The 15,012-nt window shown below is 43.8% G+C and overlaps 1 protein-coding gene across 1 annotated transcript in view; it reads left to right on the top strand.

Moving 5' to 3' along the window:
- The window catches only part of TSPAN31 (tetraspanin 31), a 35,271-nt gene extending 22,117 nt beyond the window's left edge, over positions 1-13,154 (top strand). The window contains exons 2-6 of the mRNA XM_040425943.1: positions 67-234; positions 2,183-2,263; positions 3,560-3,700; positions 6,306-6,413; positions 11,192-13,154. Coding sequence (XP_040281877.1) covers positions 67-234; positions 2,183-2,263; positions 3,560-3,700; positions 6,306-6,413; positions 11,192-11,266 — 573 coding nt within the window. The 3' untranslated portion in view covers positions 11,267-13,154. The remainder of the gene's footprint in view (positions 1-66; positions 235-2,182; positions 2,264-3,559; positions 3,701-6,305; positions 6,414-11,191) is intronic.
- The last annotated feature ends 1,858 nt before the right edge of the window (positions 13,155-15,012 follow it).

Genomic DNA, 15,012 nt, shown 5'->3' with positions numbered 1-15,012 from the left:
CCATGACTGTATGTGTGCAGGAACCCTGACTGTATACCGATGTTAACCCTTCTTGCTTTCTTTCAGCTGGTAGGCCTCTTGTTAATTGGTGTAGCAGCATGGGGCAAAGGCTTCGGGATAGTGTCCAGCATCCACATCATCGGCGGCGTCATAGCAATCGGTGTTTTCCTTCTACTAATTGCCATCATCGGATTGATCGGAGCAGTTAGTCATCATCAAGTGATGCTGTTCATTGTATCCTTTCAGCCATCTTCATATCCAGTTATGTTAATTTGTGCCGTAAGCCCAGTCAGAATACCTTACAGCAGATGAGTGTGGCCAGCAAGACTAGTCCTTGTGTGAGCCAGCAACAGAAAATACATCTCACGTGAAAGTCTTTACTGCTGGGCAAATAAAACTGGTGAAATGGCACCTAAACTATGCAATATTTTATCCAAGGGACAAAGGGATCCTCTTAAAAAGTTGTCCAGGAGTTTAAGAAATGAAGCTAACCATTGTTAGGCCTCTGTCAGATGAACGTGTCCAGTGCGGAAATCGCGCTCCGTGTGATTTCCCATTATGGATCGCATGGCATGATATTGATTTATAATGCGGTGTCTCTCTGCCCGACCTTGCTTCTACAGAATTATGCTGACGTGTGTCTCGGCACGGGTCATGCAGAGAAGCACAGCATTCTAAAACGTAATGACATGCGATCCTGTGCCACGAGCAGTGTCCTAAATGGGGAATCGCGCATGTTTTCTGCACTGGACACAAACGGCAATGGCACATGTGATGACCTCATTAAATGTATCCAAGTATACTCTGCTGCATGAAAACTCCTTTTTCTGCACTTCCAGGTCTGCTGTATGAGCGCTCTGCTGGATCATTAGGGAAGCGGTCAGAGAGGTCTGGCACTGCTGGAGCACCCAGACTGGATTATAAGACACAATGCTTTTTAGCAAGATTATTTTTTTTTCTAGCTAAAAAGTGCATATTATAGTCCGAAAAATATGGTAGTTTCTTAAAGGAGTTCTCCAGGAATTAAGAAAATGAAAATACTTAAATATTACTTTATTATAAATATATTCCCAAATACCTTTCATTAGTTATAATGGCTCATTTTTTCTAGGAAGCAATCATTAGGGGAAATAAAATGGTCACCGTCCTATTAGTGCACACAAAACCTGTCCTAATCATTCAGCAGGACGAGTTACTACACTGAGCTATAATATTGAAGATAAGGGTCGGCACTGCCTTGTGATGGTTGCGGTGCACGTGTCAATAGGTCGGCGTCCCTATGTGTTTATAAGTGACTGAATAAACCACAGCAGTGAAAATTCCATTTGCGAGTGCCGGTCCTCTTCTTTACACTGAGCTATAGTCCGTCCTTTCTGTACTTCATGTCTCCTCATGAACTCCATTCCTACAGAGATTCGGCTAACATTCTTATCTGTATTCAGTATCATAATCCCTGACAAGTAGGAAAGAGTTGTCTCAGCCTCCTCTATCTCAGTGTTGTGAAGTAACTTGTCCTCTGTGTAATTAGGACAGGTTTTGTGTGCACTAATAGGACAGCGGCCATTTTATTTCTCCAAATGATTGCTCCCTAAACAAATTGAGCTATTAAAACTAATGAAAGGTATTTGGGAATATATTTATAATAAAGTAATATTTAAGTATTTTAATTTTCAAAATTCTTGGAAAACCCCTTTAAACTCCCAGACAATCCCTTTAATGCATACTAGAGACACCATATAACGTACACGGCGCTCACTGCTAATTAGTGTAATCAACGTTCTACTGAAATACAACTTTATATATCTATTGGTCTTGTTCTTGTTGATATACGTTATTAATGGGATTGTCTCATCAGAGGTTAGATCTGTCCCAGTAGCTGATCACCACAGGTCCTGCATCGCTGGCAAATAGCGGATTTTTCCAGGGAAAGCTGCCGGCGGCAATTCAGTTGAGTACCCGGCTATGTAATACATGGATGCTCAAGTCCGCTTGTAGGCTGGAGCCACACATGCAGTTTTGTGAGCCGAAGTCAGAAGAAAACCATTGTTGTTTTCTATTTATTGTAGCTGAGGAGGTTCGTATTTGTGAAGATTATTCCCAATGTAAATGTAATGTTTGCTTTTTAGAATGTTCTTAGTTAATCAATACCCATTTTCCAGTGTCCTTAACTGACATGTACCAGTACATGGTGGTGTTAATTCTCATCTTTATTTTCCAACTGGTGGTCTCGTGCTCCTGCTTGGCTTTGAATAGCTCTCTACAGGTAAGAGACAGCTGTAAATATGGACACCTTTTCTTAAAGGAGACTGGTCAGGCGGTCACCTATGCTCTGTCTATACTTGGGGAAAAGAGTGCTGGTGGCACCTCCTTGGCTAACCACTGCCTTGTTGGCATATGAGGCTACCAAGCTAACAGGCCCTGTGGCTCAGAAGTGGGGGGGGGGGGGGGGGATGTTGATGCAAAGAAAATAAAGCCATAAAGAACAATTGGGAGGTGCCAGTTGATGGAGGTATCTAGATTCAAGGGGGTTCTTCAGGAAGTTCATCTAATCAGTAGTTGGTAGTAACCAGTGGAAGGAAGATCTTTTAGATGGTACTTACCCGTCCGGCCCTCCAGTGATGCCTTCGCTGTGCCTGGGATCCCACTGGATGTACGCACTTCTTTTTCGGCTGCAATTACTACTATGCAGCTGAACACCATATTAAGCAGATGCATCCGGTCAGGACCTGGGTGGAAGAGCCGAAAGGTGCAAGTGCAGTGGAAGCATCGGTGGAGGGACAAAAGGGTGGGTACGATCTAAAGGATCTTCCTCTCACTGGTTAGTGCCAACTGCTGATTAGATGAAATGCCCAAAGAACCCCTTTAAAAGCTTACACATGTGATAGATCATCTTTCACCACCCCTCACATTCCTGTTTTGATAGCTCCATGCATTCCTCATGTAATAATAATTATGGAGCATCTATTATGTCTCTATGTTGTGCCAGTCCTATATTATTTGCACTTCAAGTTATGAATTGCTATTAGCCTTCAGTAAGGGTACAGAGGGGAGGGGGGGGGGGGGGGGTACCTGCACAGTCTTGTTCTATCCAATCAGTGCTGCCATTGTCAGTCTGTGCAGGGACACGCCCCCAACTGGTTACCTCCCCTCTGTACCCTTACTGCAGACTGCTAGCAATTCATTCATAACTTCTAGTGCAAATAATAAAGGAACGGCACAACATAGAGACATAAGAATAGATGCTCCAGAATTGTTATCACATGGGGAATGCATGTAGCTATTAAAATTGGCAGGTAAGGAGAGGAGACGGGTCCTCTTTAAGTAACTGGTAAATACAGCATAAGTGGGTCTGCAAATGGTGATCATATGTGCAGACTTCTAGATGTCCTGACCAGTTATGCTGAAAGGTTTCATAGCCACATTGTAGATTGGAAGCTTTCACCCCTTGCATGTTGTAAAGCTGCAGTATAACAATGTGCAGTACACCTATTACCATGCATTTTGGATGCCCTCAGCTCCCCCACCTCATCTGTGACCAGCACCACTTTGCTTTCTGCAGGAGCGGTTTCTGAACGAAGCATGGACCAGTATGGGCAACGTGACCAGGAGAGAGATGGAGAAGAATGTGAACTGTTGTGGATGGTTGAACACCACAGACAAATATGCACAGTTTAAAGAAGAGTTTTCAGTCTGCACTGCGGTGAGCGCTCCCATCTCTTGTAGGCAACGTCGATGGTGGTTTTCCATTCTTCACTCTTAGGCCTATTGCACACGACCGTATGGCTTTTTCAGTGTTTTGCGATCCGTTTTTCACGGATCCGTTGTTCCGTTTTTTGTTTCCATTGTGTTTCTGTTTCGTTTTTCCGTTCCGTTTTTCCGTATGGCATATACAGTATACAGTAATTACATAGATAAAATTGGGCTGGGCATAACATTTTCAATAGATGGTTCAGCAAAAAACGGAACGGAAACGGAAGACATACGGATGCATTTCCGTATGTGTTCCGTTTTTTTGCGGACCCATTGACTTGAATGGAGCCACGGACTGTGATTTGCGGGCAATAATAGGACATGTTCTATGTTAAAACGGAACGGAAAAACGGAAATACGGAAACGGAATGCATACGGAGTACATTCCGTTTTTTTTTGCGGACCCATTGAAATGAATGGTTCCGTATACGGAACGCAAAAAACGTCCAGTAAACGGGAAAAAAAAACGTCCGTGTGCAATAGGCCTTATGACCAGAGCTGGGTTCTTCCCTGGAGACCAGTTTGTAATTAGTATTTAGTACGGAAACAAAATGTACAAATACTAATCATCGCACAAAAATCTGACATTTCACAGTAAAGTAAAGTTGGCCTTAAGCATCAAACGAATGTCAGCTGAACCCTGCCAATTTGTGGTGAGGCTGTCTGTCCATTTAATGTGTATGGGGGTATCCCAGCTCCCCTAATAGCGTGGAATAGTCAGTCAGACAACACATTGGATTTGATTGTTCCCGATCCTTTTCTAAGCAACTTAATGCTTTTGGCGTTGGACGCCGGCTTGATTGACCGGCGGTAAGTGCGTGACCCGATCATGTGATCGGGATTTAAAGGAAACCTGTCACCGGGATTTTGGGTATAGAGCTGAGGACATGGGTTGCTAGATAGCCACTAGCACATCCGCAATACCCAGTCCCCATAGCTCTGTGTGCTTTTATTGTGTTAAAAAAACGATTTGATAAATACGCAAATTAACCTGAGATGAGTCCTGTACGTGAGATGAGTCAGGGACAGGACTCATCTCAGGTTAATTTGCATATGTATCAAATAGTTTTTTTGTACTTTTTTTTTACATTTTTCATGGAGTGATTACTAATAAAGAATTTTTGGAGAAGGATGCTGCCGTCACCTACTATTTGAATGTCTTTCCCCAGAATAGGTCATCAATATCAGATTGGTGGGGGTCCAACACCCAGGATCCCCGCCGATCAGCTGTAGGAAGAGGCTGGAGCTCCGTGAGTGCCGCGGCCTCTTCCTAGGCCATTTGACGTCACTGTACATCGGTCACGTGGCCTCATTGCAGCTCAGCCCCTTTGACATAAATGGGGCTGGGCTGCCATAGCAAGCACAGCCACTATACACGTTGTGCTTGGGAGAGATACCCTTAATAGCTGAATGACGGGGGTGCCGGGACTTGGACCTGAGGATAGATCATCATTATATATTACTGGATATCCCCTTTAAAATTGATAGTGTCTAAAATTCAGTTCAGACGATTACTATATGGAGAATCTGCTGTGCATTGCCCTTATGCATTGCAAATTACAGAGTCATTGTACTTTCAAACAATTTCAGCTCATTTAGTAGAGAATGGTGAAACTAGAAAATTTCTAAATCTCGTCATTTCAAAACTATGCCTGCACCCACCTAAAAAAAAAAGCTGTAAAATCAGTCACTAGGGGTCTTACTTCTACCTAAGTTGCAGTTCACTGCCTATTGTCAGGCAAGATCCATCCCTGGCAACAGACTCAGAAGACGGCTGAGAGGAAGTGTAGGGGGGTGGGATCAGAGCTAGCTGAGATCCTGAGCCTGAGAGAACTGCTTGTACACAGCTTCTGAACATCACAGTAGCCTTCTGTGTGTCTGTAAGTGTGATTTATCCCTCCTTATCTGTTCTGTGAGCTCCGGAGCTGAAAACAAACATAGTGGGAAGTAAGGGAAAGGATGTCACAACGGCACAGTTCTGGCAGAAGGGAGATGCCCCCTGTTTCTGAGTGAAATGCATCTAGCTGTGCAGCTGAAACGGGTCATAATATAGCTGAGAAAAACATTAGGGAAGCCCAAACATAACTGTTCCTTCAGTTATGATTGCACAAAGAAGCACAGCCATTATGCAAACTTTTTCAAAACTCTGATACGTTTTACAGCTGCACTGCTGTATAGCAGTCTTGGGTCACGTGACATTTTTTGAAGGCAAAGTTGCCGTGTAACCCATAAAGGTTTGTCTGTCTTACCTAGAGTGTTACTTTATGCAGGTCCGTTCTGGTATCAGATCAAAAGTTAGTTTTCATATCATGGACCGGCGTTACATAGTACAGTTAAAAAAAATACAAGTTTACTCAAGGGACGGATAGGGATGTGATTGAAGGGGAGAGGGGCAAGAATTCTACCCATGTACAGAATTATTAATGTTGTTTAGTTCTAAGAATTCATCATGTTACCCATTTATTTTTGGCAGTTTGATTGATTCTTGCTATGGCACAGCCAGACACTTCCTCGCTCATTTATTTACTTTATTTATTTATTTTCTTTACTTTTAGGAGTGTAAAAAAACCACATGTGAGACGTGCGGTAACAAAATGTTGACCCATGCTGGTGAAGCCCTCAAAATCCTTGGTGGTGTTGGACTCTTCTTCAGCTTTACTGAGGTAACATGGTTTCCTAAGTGGTGCAGTATTGTAAATAGCAGCCCCTTTCAAGGACAAGCCATGTTGTTCAAGAGAGTTTTCACCAAAGCTTAACCCCTTAATGACTGCCAATATGCCTCTTCACGCCAGTCATTAAGGGGCCTTATTCTAGGCCACGGCCTAGTGTAAGCACTGCACGCCATGTATTTGGTATGACTGTAATCATACTGACCCAGAGAGTAAACCTATTGGGTTATTTATGCCGCAAGGTGAACATAAAAACTAGGGAAAAAATGGTTGTAGCTCTTGGAATGCGAAAATGAAAAAAAAAAGAAATTGTTTGCTCATTAATGTGCAAAATGCATACAGGAAGAAGGTGTTAAAGGGGTTTTCCGGCCTAGGAGCTGACAGCCCCTATGGTCCTAACAAGTGACCCATAAAAAAATTAAATTAAAAAATCCACCTGTCCACAACACTGCCCTGTTCCTGGACGCTTCCAGTCCTCACAGGACCAGCAAGTGGCATGGTCCCATTACCGCTGCAGCCAGTCACAGTCCTCAGCATTCACATCTGCTTGAACAGTACGTCACTGCTGTGACATATAGTATAAGCAAATGTGACCGAAGAGGCCTGTGATCGGCTGCAAACGTCAGCAGTGTTGGTTTTTTTAGGGGAGAACTACTTCCTCCTTGTATACTTTCTATCGGGGCTTTGCTGGATCTGGTGCTCAAGGACCCCCTTGGCTTCTAGAGGAACCCCTTTGGGTCCACTGTGGTGTCTCTTGTTTAGACCGGAAAATTAGTACTGCGTTGAATGCCGCTTTACTTATCAAATCATAGTCTGTGACGGAAGCTTTGAACATGGCTCCCTCCACAGATATGGACCTTTCTGTAAAGTCAGCCGTACACAATGATACATGTATGATGACACGGTGGGAGACATTTATCAAGAATGATGTTCCAGTACTCCATTCTTGATCCCCCTGCCCTAGAGTGAGATGCACCTAATTTATTGATAGGCGCTTCTCTGGCGCTCTGTGCACCATAAAATAAACCACGCCCCTTTTATCGCCACTTCAGAAAAATGGAGGGAAGCTCAAAATGTTGCAAATTTGCGACACTTTAAAACCACAGTAATGGTGGAAATGGGTTAACGACTGCCCCTCATTGTCTTGTGTGAACAGGAAGTCAGTTTCTCTATTTATTCCTATGAGACTCGCATGGAGAAATAATTAGAGAAACTGACTTCTTGTCCGCACATAGGCCTGCTCCTAGTGGGAATCTCCACTCTACACCACTGCATCATTTATGTTTACTCAGTGTATACCACTGCAATCCATATCTGAAGAAGGTCCCTGTTCTGGACTGAAGCGTCCGTGTTGGATTGCCCTCCAAATGGTCACAAGCATTCACCTTTTGAGTGGCTAGTTGCTTTATTGCTCACATCAAATTTTTATCATCAATTTAGCAGATCCGTTTATCAGATGCCCAACAGATGGCAACTTTTTTTTTTTTTAACATAGAAGTCTGTCTAGGACCAGTTTCATACAAGCGCTTTCACTACATGAAACATGCTCTGTGTTGGGAGCATGAATTCCTGTAGAGAACTCCGCTCGTTTGACAGGACCGCATGGCATTACAATTTATAATGCTGTGTCTCTCTGCCCGACCAACTGTAATGATTTGTACTCGCATAATACTGTCAGTGTCAATCATTACAGTTCAGGTGGGGCAGAGACACACAGCATTATCAATAATAAGTTCACTATGGGAATCCACACTCCTACACATAGCGTTTCACACAGTGAACACGCTCTTCTGAAACTGGCCTAATACTGATGCAAACAGATGTCTTTTAGCTGCCAGCAGTTTGCATTCACTTTTTGGGTAACCCTTAGAGGACCTTGCGATATTCCTTGTTTTTGTTTTTCAATCCCCACCTTGCCAGTGCCATAACCTCCTTCTTTTTTTTTTTTTTTTTTTTTTTTTGTTTGTTCACATAGCCTTATGAAGGCTTATTTTTTGTGGGACAAGTTGCACTATTTAATATTGCATATGATGTAGAGGGGAGCTGGAATTTTTTTTCCAAATGGGGTAGAATTAGAAAAAAACGCAATTCTGGCTTTTTTTTTTTTTCCCGGCATTCTCTGTGTGATAAAATTGACCTGTTTCCTTCATTCTCCATGTCAGTATGATTACATGGATAGCACACTTTGTATACTTTTTCTTGCGTTTATATACTGGGGGAAAAAAAATAAATTATAAAAACATTTTTTTGTTTGTCATTAGATTGCCCATTGTGTTCTGTGATGGCTGAATAGCCATCATACAACAGTAATACCAATACAGTGCTGCCACCTGCTGGCCTGTATTTGTATATTTTAGTAATAGCTACCAAAGCCTGCCTGAGGCTTCAGGCTATTACTATACCGTAACAGGTTCCCTGATCTCAGCTTCTGGACCGCTCAGATGGCGAGGTCAAATGTATGCTATCAGCTGTAGGGCTGAACACATACATTTGCTGCGGGTATCTACTGTTTGAAACAGCAGAATCCCGGTGGCTATGGCCCCAGCTCACATGGCCTGCTAATTGTGAGGGGTTGCAGAACTAAGCTGGGCCCACAAAAAACATTGTGGGACATTTTATTAAGAACGTCTTTTTTCAAACCGGTTTTAAGTGCCTCTGCGCTGCTGGAGGCACCAAAATTATGTGGAGGCACCGGCCCCTAAACAAGTTTGGCGCTTCCTCCAGCAGGCTCTGCAACAGACTTAGAGGACCTGTCGTCTCTCCTGACATGCCTGTTTTAATAGCTTCATGTAGGGATCGACCGATTATCGGTTTGGCCGATATTATCGGCCGATATTGAGGATTTTGAACGTTATCGGCATCTATTTTGCCGATATACCGATAACGTATTGGGAACACAGACCGTGCTGCTCTCAGCGCTCTCTGTGTTCCCTCCGCAGCACAGGGGAGAAGGAAGCAGTGTCTCCTCCCCCCTGTGCTGCTGCCGCCAATGAGAGGAGAGAACATAAGAGGAGGGGAGGGGCTGTGGCCACTGCGCCACCAATGAAGATAAGTCTCTCAATCATTCATATACAGGAGGCGGGAGCTGGCTGCAGAATCACATAGCCGGCTCCCGACCTTTATGAGCGGTAGCTGCGATCCGCGGTAGTTAACTCCTCAGGTGCCGCGGATCGCAGCTACCGCTCATAGAGGTCTGGAGCCGGCTATGTGATTCTGCAGCCAGCTCCCGCCTCCTGTATATGAATGATTGAGAGACTTATCTTCATTGGTGGAGCAGTGCGCCCCCCCCAAGCCCCCCAGTATTAATCATTGGTGGCGCAGTGCGCCCCCCACCTCCATCCCAATCCCGGCCAATAGTAAAAACATTGGTGGCGCAGTGCGCCCCCCACCCAGTATTACTCATTGGTGGCAGTGGCCACAGGATCCCCTCCCCTGCTCCTCCGATCGGAGCCCCAGCTGTGTAATCCTGGGGCTCCGATCGGTTACCATGGCAGCCAGGACGCTATTGAAGCCCTGGCTGCCATGGTAAGCTCCATGCTGCTGTGTGTACAAAGCACAGAGCAGCAGGGACAGTGTGAGCTCCTATTCACCCTGATAGAGATCTATCAGGGGGAATAGGACAACGGTTCTAGTCCCTAAGGGGGCTAAAAATTAGTAAAAAAAAAAAAAAAAAAATATTAAGTATAAATGAAAAAGATTTATAAAAAAAAAATACACATTAACAATAAACAAAAAAATACACATTAACAATAAACATATTAATTTTCAGCAGATTTGTGTAGGAATTTTTTTTTCTCTCAAAAATGAAAATTCCCAGAATATCGGTATAAATTATCGGCTATCGGCCTGAAAGTTCACAAATTATCGGTATCGGCCCTAAAAAAATCAATATCGGTCGATCCCTAGCTTCATGCATTCCCCATGTAATAACAATTCTGGAGCCTCTATTCTTATGGCTCTATGTTGTGCCGCTCCTTTATTATTCCTACTAGAAGTTAGGAATGAATTGCTAGCAGTCTGCAGTAAGGGTACAGTGGGGTGTAACCAGTTTGGGGGGGGGGGGTATACCTGCACAGTCTGACAATGGCAGCACTGATTGGATAGAGTGAGTCTGTGCAGGTACACAACCCCCCCCCCCAACTGGTTACCACCCCTCTGTACCCTTACTGCGGACTGTTAGCAATACATTCCTAACTTCTATTAGAAATAATAAAGGAACGGCACAACATGGAGGCCCCAGAATTATTATTACATGGGGGAATGCATGAAACTATTAACAGGCGTGTCAGGAATGGTGACAGGTTTTCTATAAATCTACACCAGCTCACTTGCAGAAAGGAAATTTTTATATAGATTATTTTTTTTTTGTTATTTGAAGAGCGATTTCACACACAAATAAGTAACAAGTCATTTTTCTGCAAGAAAATTGACAATGAAATTCACTTCTGACACATGCAGTGAATTAAATCTGTGGGGAGATTTTGTAGCATTTTGGCAACAGATAGGGCATGCTGCAGATTATTATATTTGCAGCATACGAAGAATGCTTTTTTTTTTTTTTTTTCTTTTTGTTGAGTGAATGCGGTTTGTCAAACCCCATTCACTAACATTTGTGCAGAACTTTTCCAGAATTTTCAGTGCAGATTCTACAGCAAATATGTGGTGTGAACCCTTAATCAGACCATGGGATGAGGTATTGGGTCTGTACATGATAAATGTAAGTAATAATTGGTTTTACCATCTTTGCCTTTGCTCTTCCCGTTGTTTTTCAGATTCTTGGTGTATGGCTTGCATTCAGATACAGAAACCAGAAAGATCCTCGAGCAAATCCCAGCGCTTTCCTATAGTATTATTGAAGCTTCTCCCACAACCCTTCAGTCATGTATTTAATTTTCCCCTTTCAGTCCTGTCTCTTAGCCGGTAATTTCTAACCCTAAAACACACACGTTTCACTTAGCTAGGAGAAAGGGACCCGGCAGGGGAAGAAGTCAGACCAAGCTCCCCAATATGGGGGCTCTATCAGGAATGCAATCAGAGTAGACCAGTTTTAGCAAATCTTTTATGAGGTTCTTCTGTTTGTGTTTTGGGGTGCTGAGCATTTAGTGGAAAATGGGTACAAGGATATCTGTGCTCTTGAAATACTTGTACTATGGCCCTCGGCTGCCCGGTTTCATTTTACTGCTTGTAATGAGGTATAGCTTGCCATGTTTTTAAAGGGCGGATTGAATGAAGGGTATGTTGAGGTGTACATATATGTAAAGATACATGCCAGTCGTTCTTGAAATGATGTTTTTTATGTTCATGGCGAAGTGTAAAAGGTCCCGTGTTGGCACCAAAGTATCAGTAATGACATTGTATGGCAATCTATTGGATAAAGGCCTGGAAATTCTGATACAGGACTACGGACTGTAAAAGCAGCTACAATTACATCATCAAATACTTCATGGTTTTTCTTTTAAATATTAATGGCATTTTCAGAACATTTATAGGCAAGTGTCCCTTTACATAGACCTGAAATGGGTCATTCGGGAATTAGACATTGATGACCTATTCTCAGGATAGGTCATCAGTATGAGATCAGTGGGGGTCCCGATGTCAGCTGTTTGAAGAGGCCGAAGCTCTGCGGTCTCTTCACAGCTTACCAAGCACAGTGCCATACATCGTATAGTGGCTGCGCTTGGTATTTCAGCTCGGCCCCTCTCACTTGCATGGGACTGAGCTGCACCTAGTCCACGTGACCAATGTACAATGATGCCATTGGTCTAGGAAGAGGTCTAATCCCTCACGGTGCGGCCTCTTCGAACAGTTGATCAGCTGGGGTCCCAGGAGTCAGACACCCCTGCTGATCTGTCCTCAGGATAGGTCACCAATAATTCATGGGGATAGTGTACAAGCAATGGGCATGCTATTCCTTTCCGTTTTATAGCTTCACCTCCAGTTCTGGTAACTAGTTTGTTGGTTGTGTCCTAGGCTTTCCCTCCCAACAATCATGGGGTTGTCCTCCAGAATGACTTTTATGTATCATTCTTCCTATAATTTCTGTGCATCCTCCTGCATGTTCTACCATTTGTTAAAAATGTGAACTGCCCCCTCCCCCCCATGTTTATAATGTAAAGGCTTCCCAACTGGAGATACCATGTGGGCAGCTAGTGACAATGAAACCCTGACCCAGCAGATTGTTCTGCCAATGCATGTAATGTTGTTGGGCCACTTACCATTAACATGTTCTGCCCCAGTGATGATAAATTAGACGTTTAGCTGCATTCTGTTTTTTATAAGAAATCTATGTAACACGATACGATGCTGGCATGGGGCTTTAGGTGTGCTGTTTTTTTATGCGTCTGTTTTTATAGGGTACGATTAACCTGCAGCATCTATAGAAATGTACATTGTATTTTCTGAAGAGTCGACCGCTACCAGATTTACTTTCAGAATACCCAGGTCGAAGACTTTGTAAAGCTGGGTGACAGGCAGATGGACCTGGTACCGTAAGAACGTCGGACGCTGGGATCTGATTTCACTGTCTGCTGAATCATGACTAACTTTCTGTGGATATAAACAATAGCTCGAACCCTGCCTGATGTTTTATCCCGCTCCTTTCTCATGCGTTTAGAAAACAGAAGTCCCCCAGGGTCGAATCTTCCCTATAATTGGCATGAAAAATACTAAAGTACATAATGTGGGTTATTTACTTAAATAACTGCTTTAAGACACAATAAAGTATTGTCCCTCTAATTGGTTTCTTGTGCTGATTTCACTGCGTGTACAGCCATGTGCCCTGAAGTAAGCAAGCAGCCCAGATTCACAAACTGAAGTCAAGCGTACTGACACAGATGCAGAAGAACTGGATGAAGTCAGACTTCTTCCTTCAAGTGAATGGGGCTTGGATGCCTCGATGAACCTGGACCATGGCCCTTTCATTCTCGATATTAGTGTGGGGACTGTGCTGTTGGACCTACCACCAAACAAAGTGACATCCTGTACTAGGTCATCACTTTCTTTGACAACGTGGTAGCCAAGTTGTAACTGTCAACTGGTTTGGCCCACATGATCCACACAAACTGCTGAGCAGGTACCCTCCCCTGTCCTCTCATAAGGTATTACATTGTCACATGCATTGTGCAAAGTATCACATTCTCCATATAGTAGGTGGATTTTCACCATCTGATCAGTGTAAGGGCTGCTGTGGATCATCTGCCCAGAAATCTGTAATGGAAGACTTGCCACATGTGCACGATTTGAGTTCAGGCTATTTTCACATCTCCGCCTGCACTCTCCAGCAGAAAACTGGCTGGCTCCTGACAAATTTGATGAGTAGTGGCTAGATCTCCACCGGACCCCATTATAGTCTGGGTTCTGGTGAGCAAAGCCAGATACGGAGAACTTCAGCATGCTGTTCTGTCATTCTGAGCTTTGAAGTCAAGGAGTGATTGACGGCTATCTCTGTATACACAGTCCTAGAGTAAAGTCTGTCAACCACTGATAGGACTGCCTCCTGGATGCCAGAGCTCGGTGAGCAGCAAGTTAAAGGGTGTTATCCAACACTAAAAGAGTGGCATGGACCTGCCCGATCTAGGGTGGGTGTGATGCTCATCTGATCCCTGCCACTGGATCTGGTCTTAGGCTCCTGGTCAGGCATTTCCGCTCTCACATGCACCAGGGGACATCGGGCAATCAAAGGCTGCAACGGTGACCTGCATCACATGTGCCCCAGTCAACGGATGTTGTCCTCAGCCCACGTGGGAATGAGACAGCCAGCCCAGGAGACCGGGATCAGGTAAGCATCACCACCACCACCACCCCCCTAGGTCTGGGCCACTCTTAGTTCTGGATAACCCCTTTTAACATAACATGCTGCCTGCAGCTCAAACACCATGTTTAATCTGACAGGTTCCCTTTAAGGAGGTGCTAGGGTGGAACAGAAGTATTCCAGTGAACTACCAAATTGGGCCTGTGTTGTGTCTGTGTACGCAAGATATTCCAAAGAAGTCATTTGTTGCTCTTGGGACTATGTCCATGCTATCCAAATCTGTGCTAAAAAAAAGGACATGCAGCATGTATATAGCGGTGTCATTAGAGCTATACGATGTTTAGTAAGACTCAATGCTACAGAAATCATACAGTACAATAGCCCCGCGTGCACAGCATCATTGTAATCTATGATGCCGTGTACTCCCGTGCGCACGATCAACGTTGCTCACAGACCATACGTCTCGGAGGGCATATGGTCATGTGCAAGGGCCCTTATATGGTTAAAAAAAAAAAAGACAAAAAAAACACTTGCAGTCTCTCAAAGAAAAAACAGGAGTGGATCCTAAAGTATGGACACATTTATAGGAAATACAGTCATGTGCTTATGGTGATGTCACCTCTTTACTATGCACATATAGAAACCTCAAACGCATGGCATCATCAAATGATTTGCCGATTCAGGTCTGGCATTCATGCTCGGCACAACTACAGACATTATGTACAGCTTTTATTGTGGCTGCATGACCGCGGTCTTCAGCATCGATTTACTGGCAGGATGGAGATGTTCCAGATGAGCAATAATCCTGAATTTGTGTAGCTTTGCAAGTGGTTACAGTAAAGA

The sequence above is a fragment of the Bufo bufo genome, chromosome 3 (genome assembly GCF_905171765.1).
Source record: "Bufo bufo chromosome 3, aBufBuf1.1, whole genome shotgun sequence".
NCBI lineage: Eukaryota > Metazoa > Chordata > Amphibia > Anura > Bufonidae > Bufo > Bufo bufo.
Note: the sequence above shows the minus strand (reverse complement) of the source record. Positions and strands in the feature narration are given on the sequence as shown.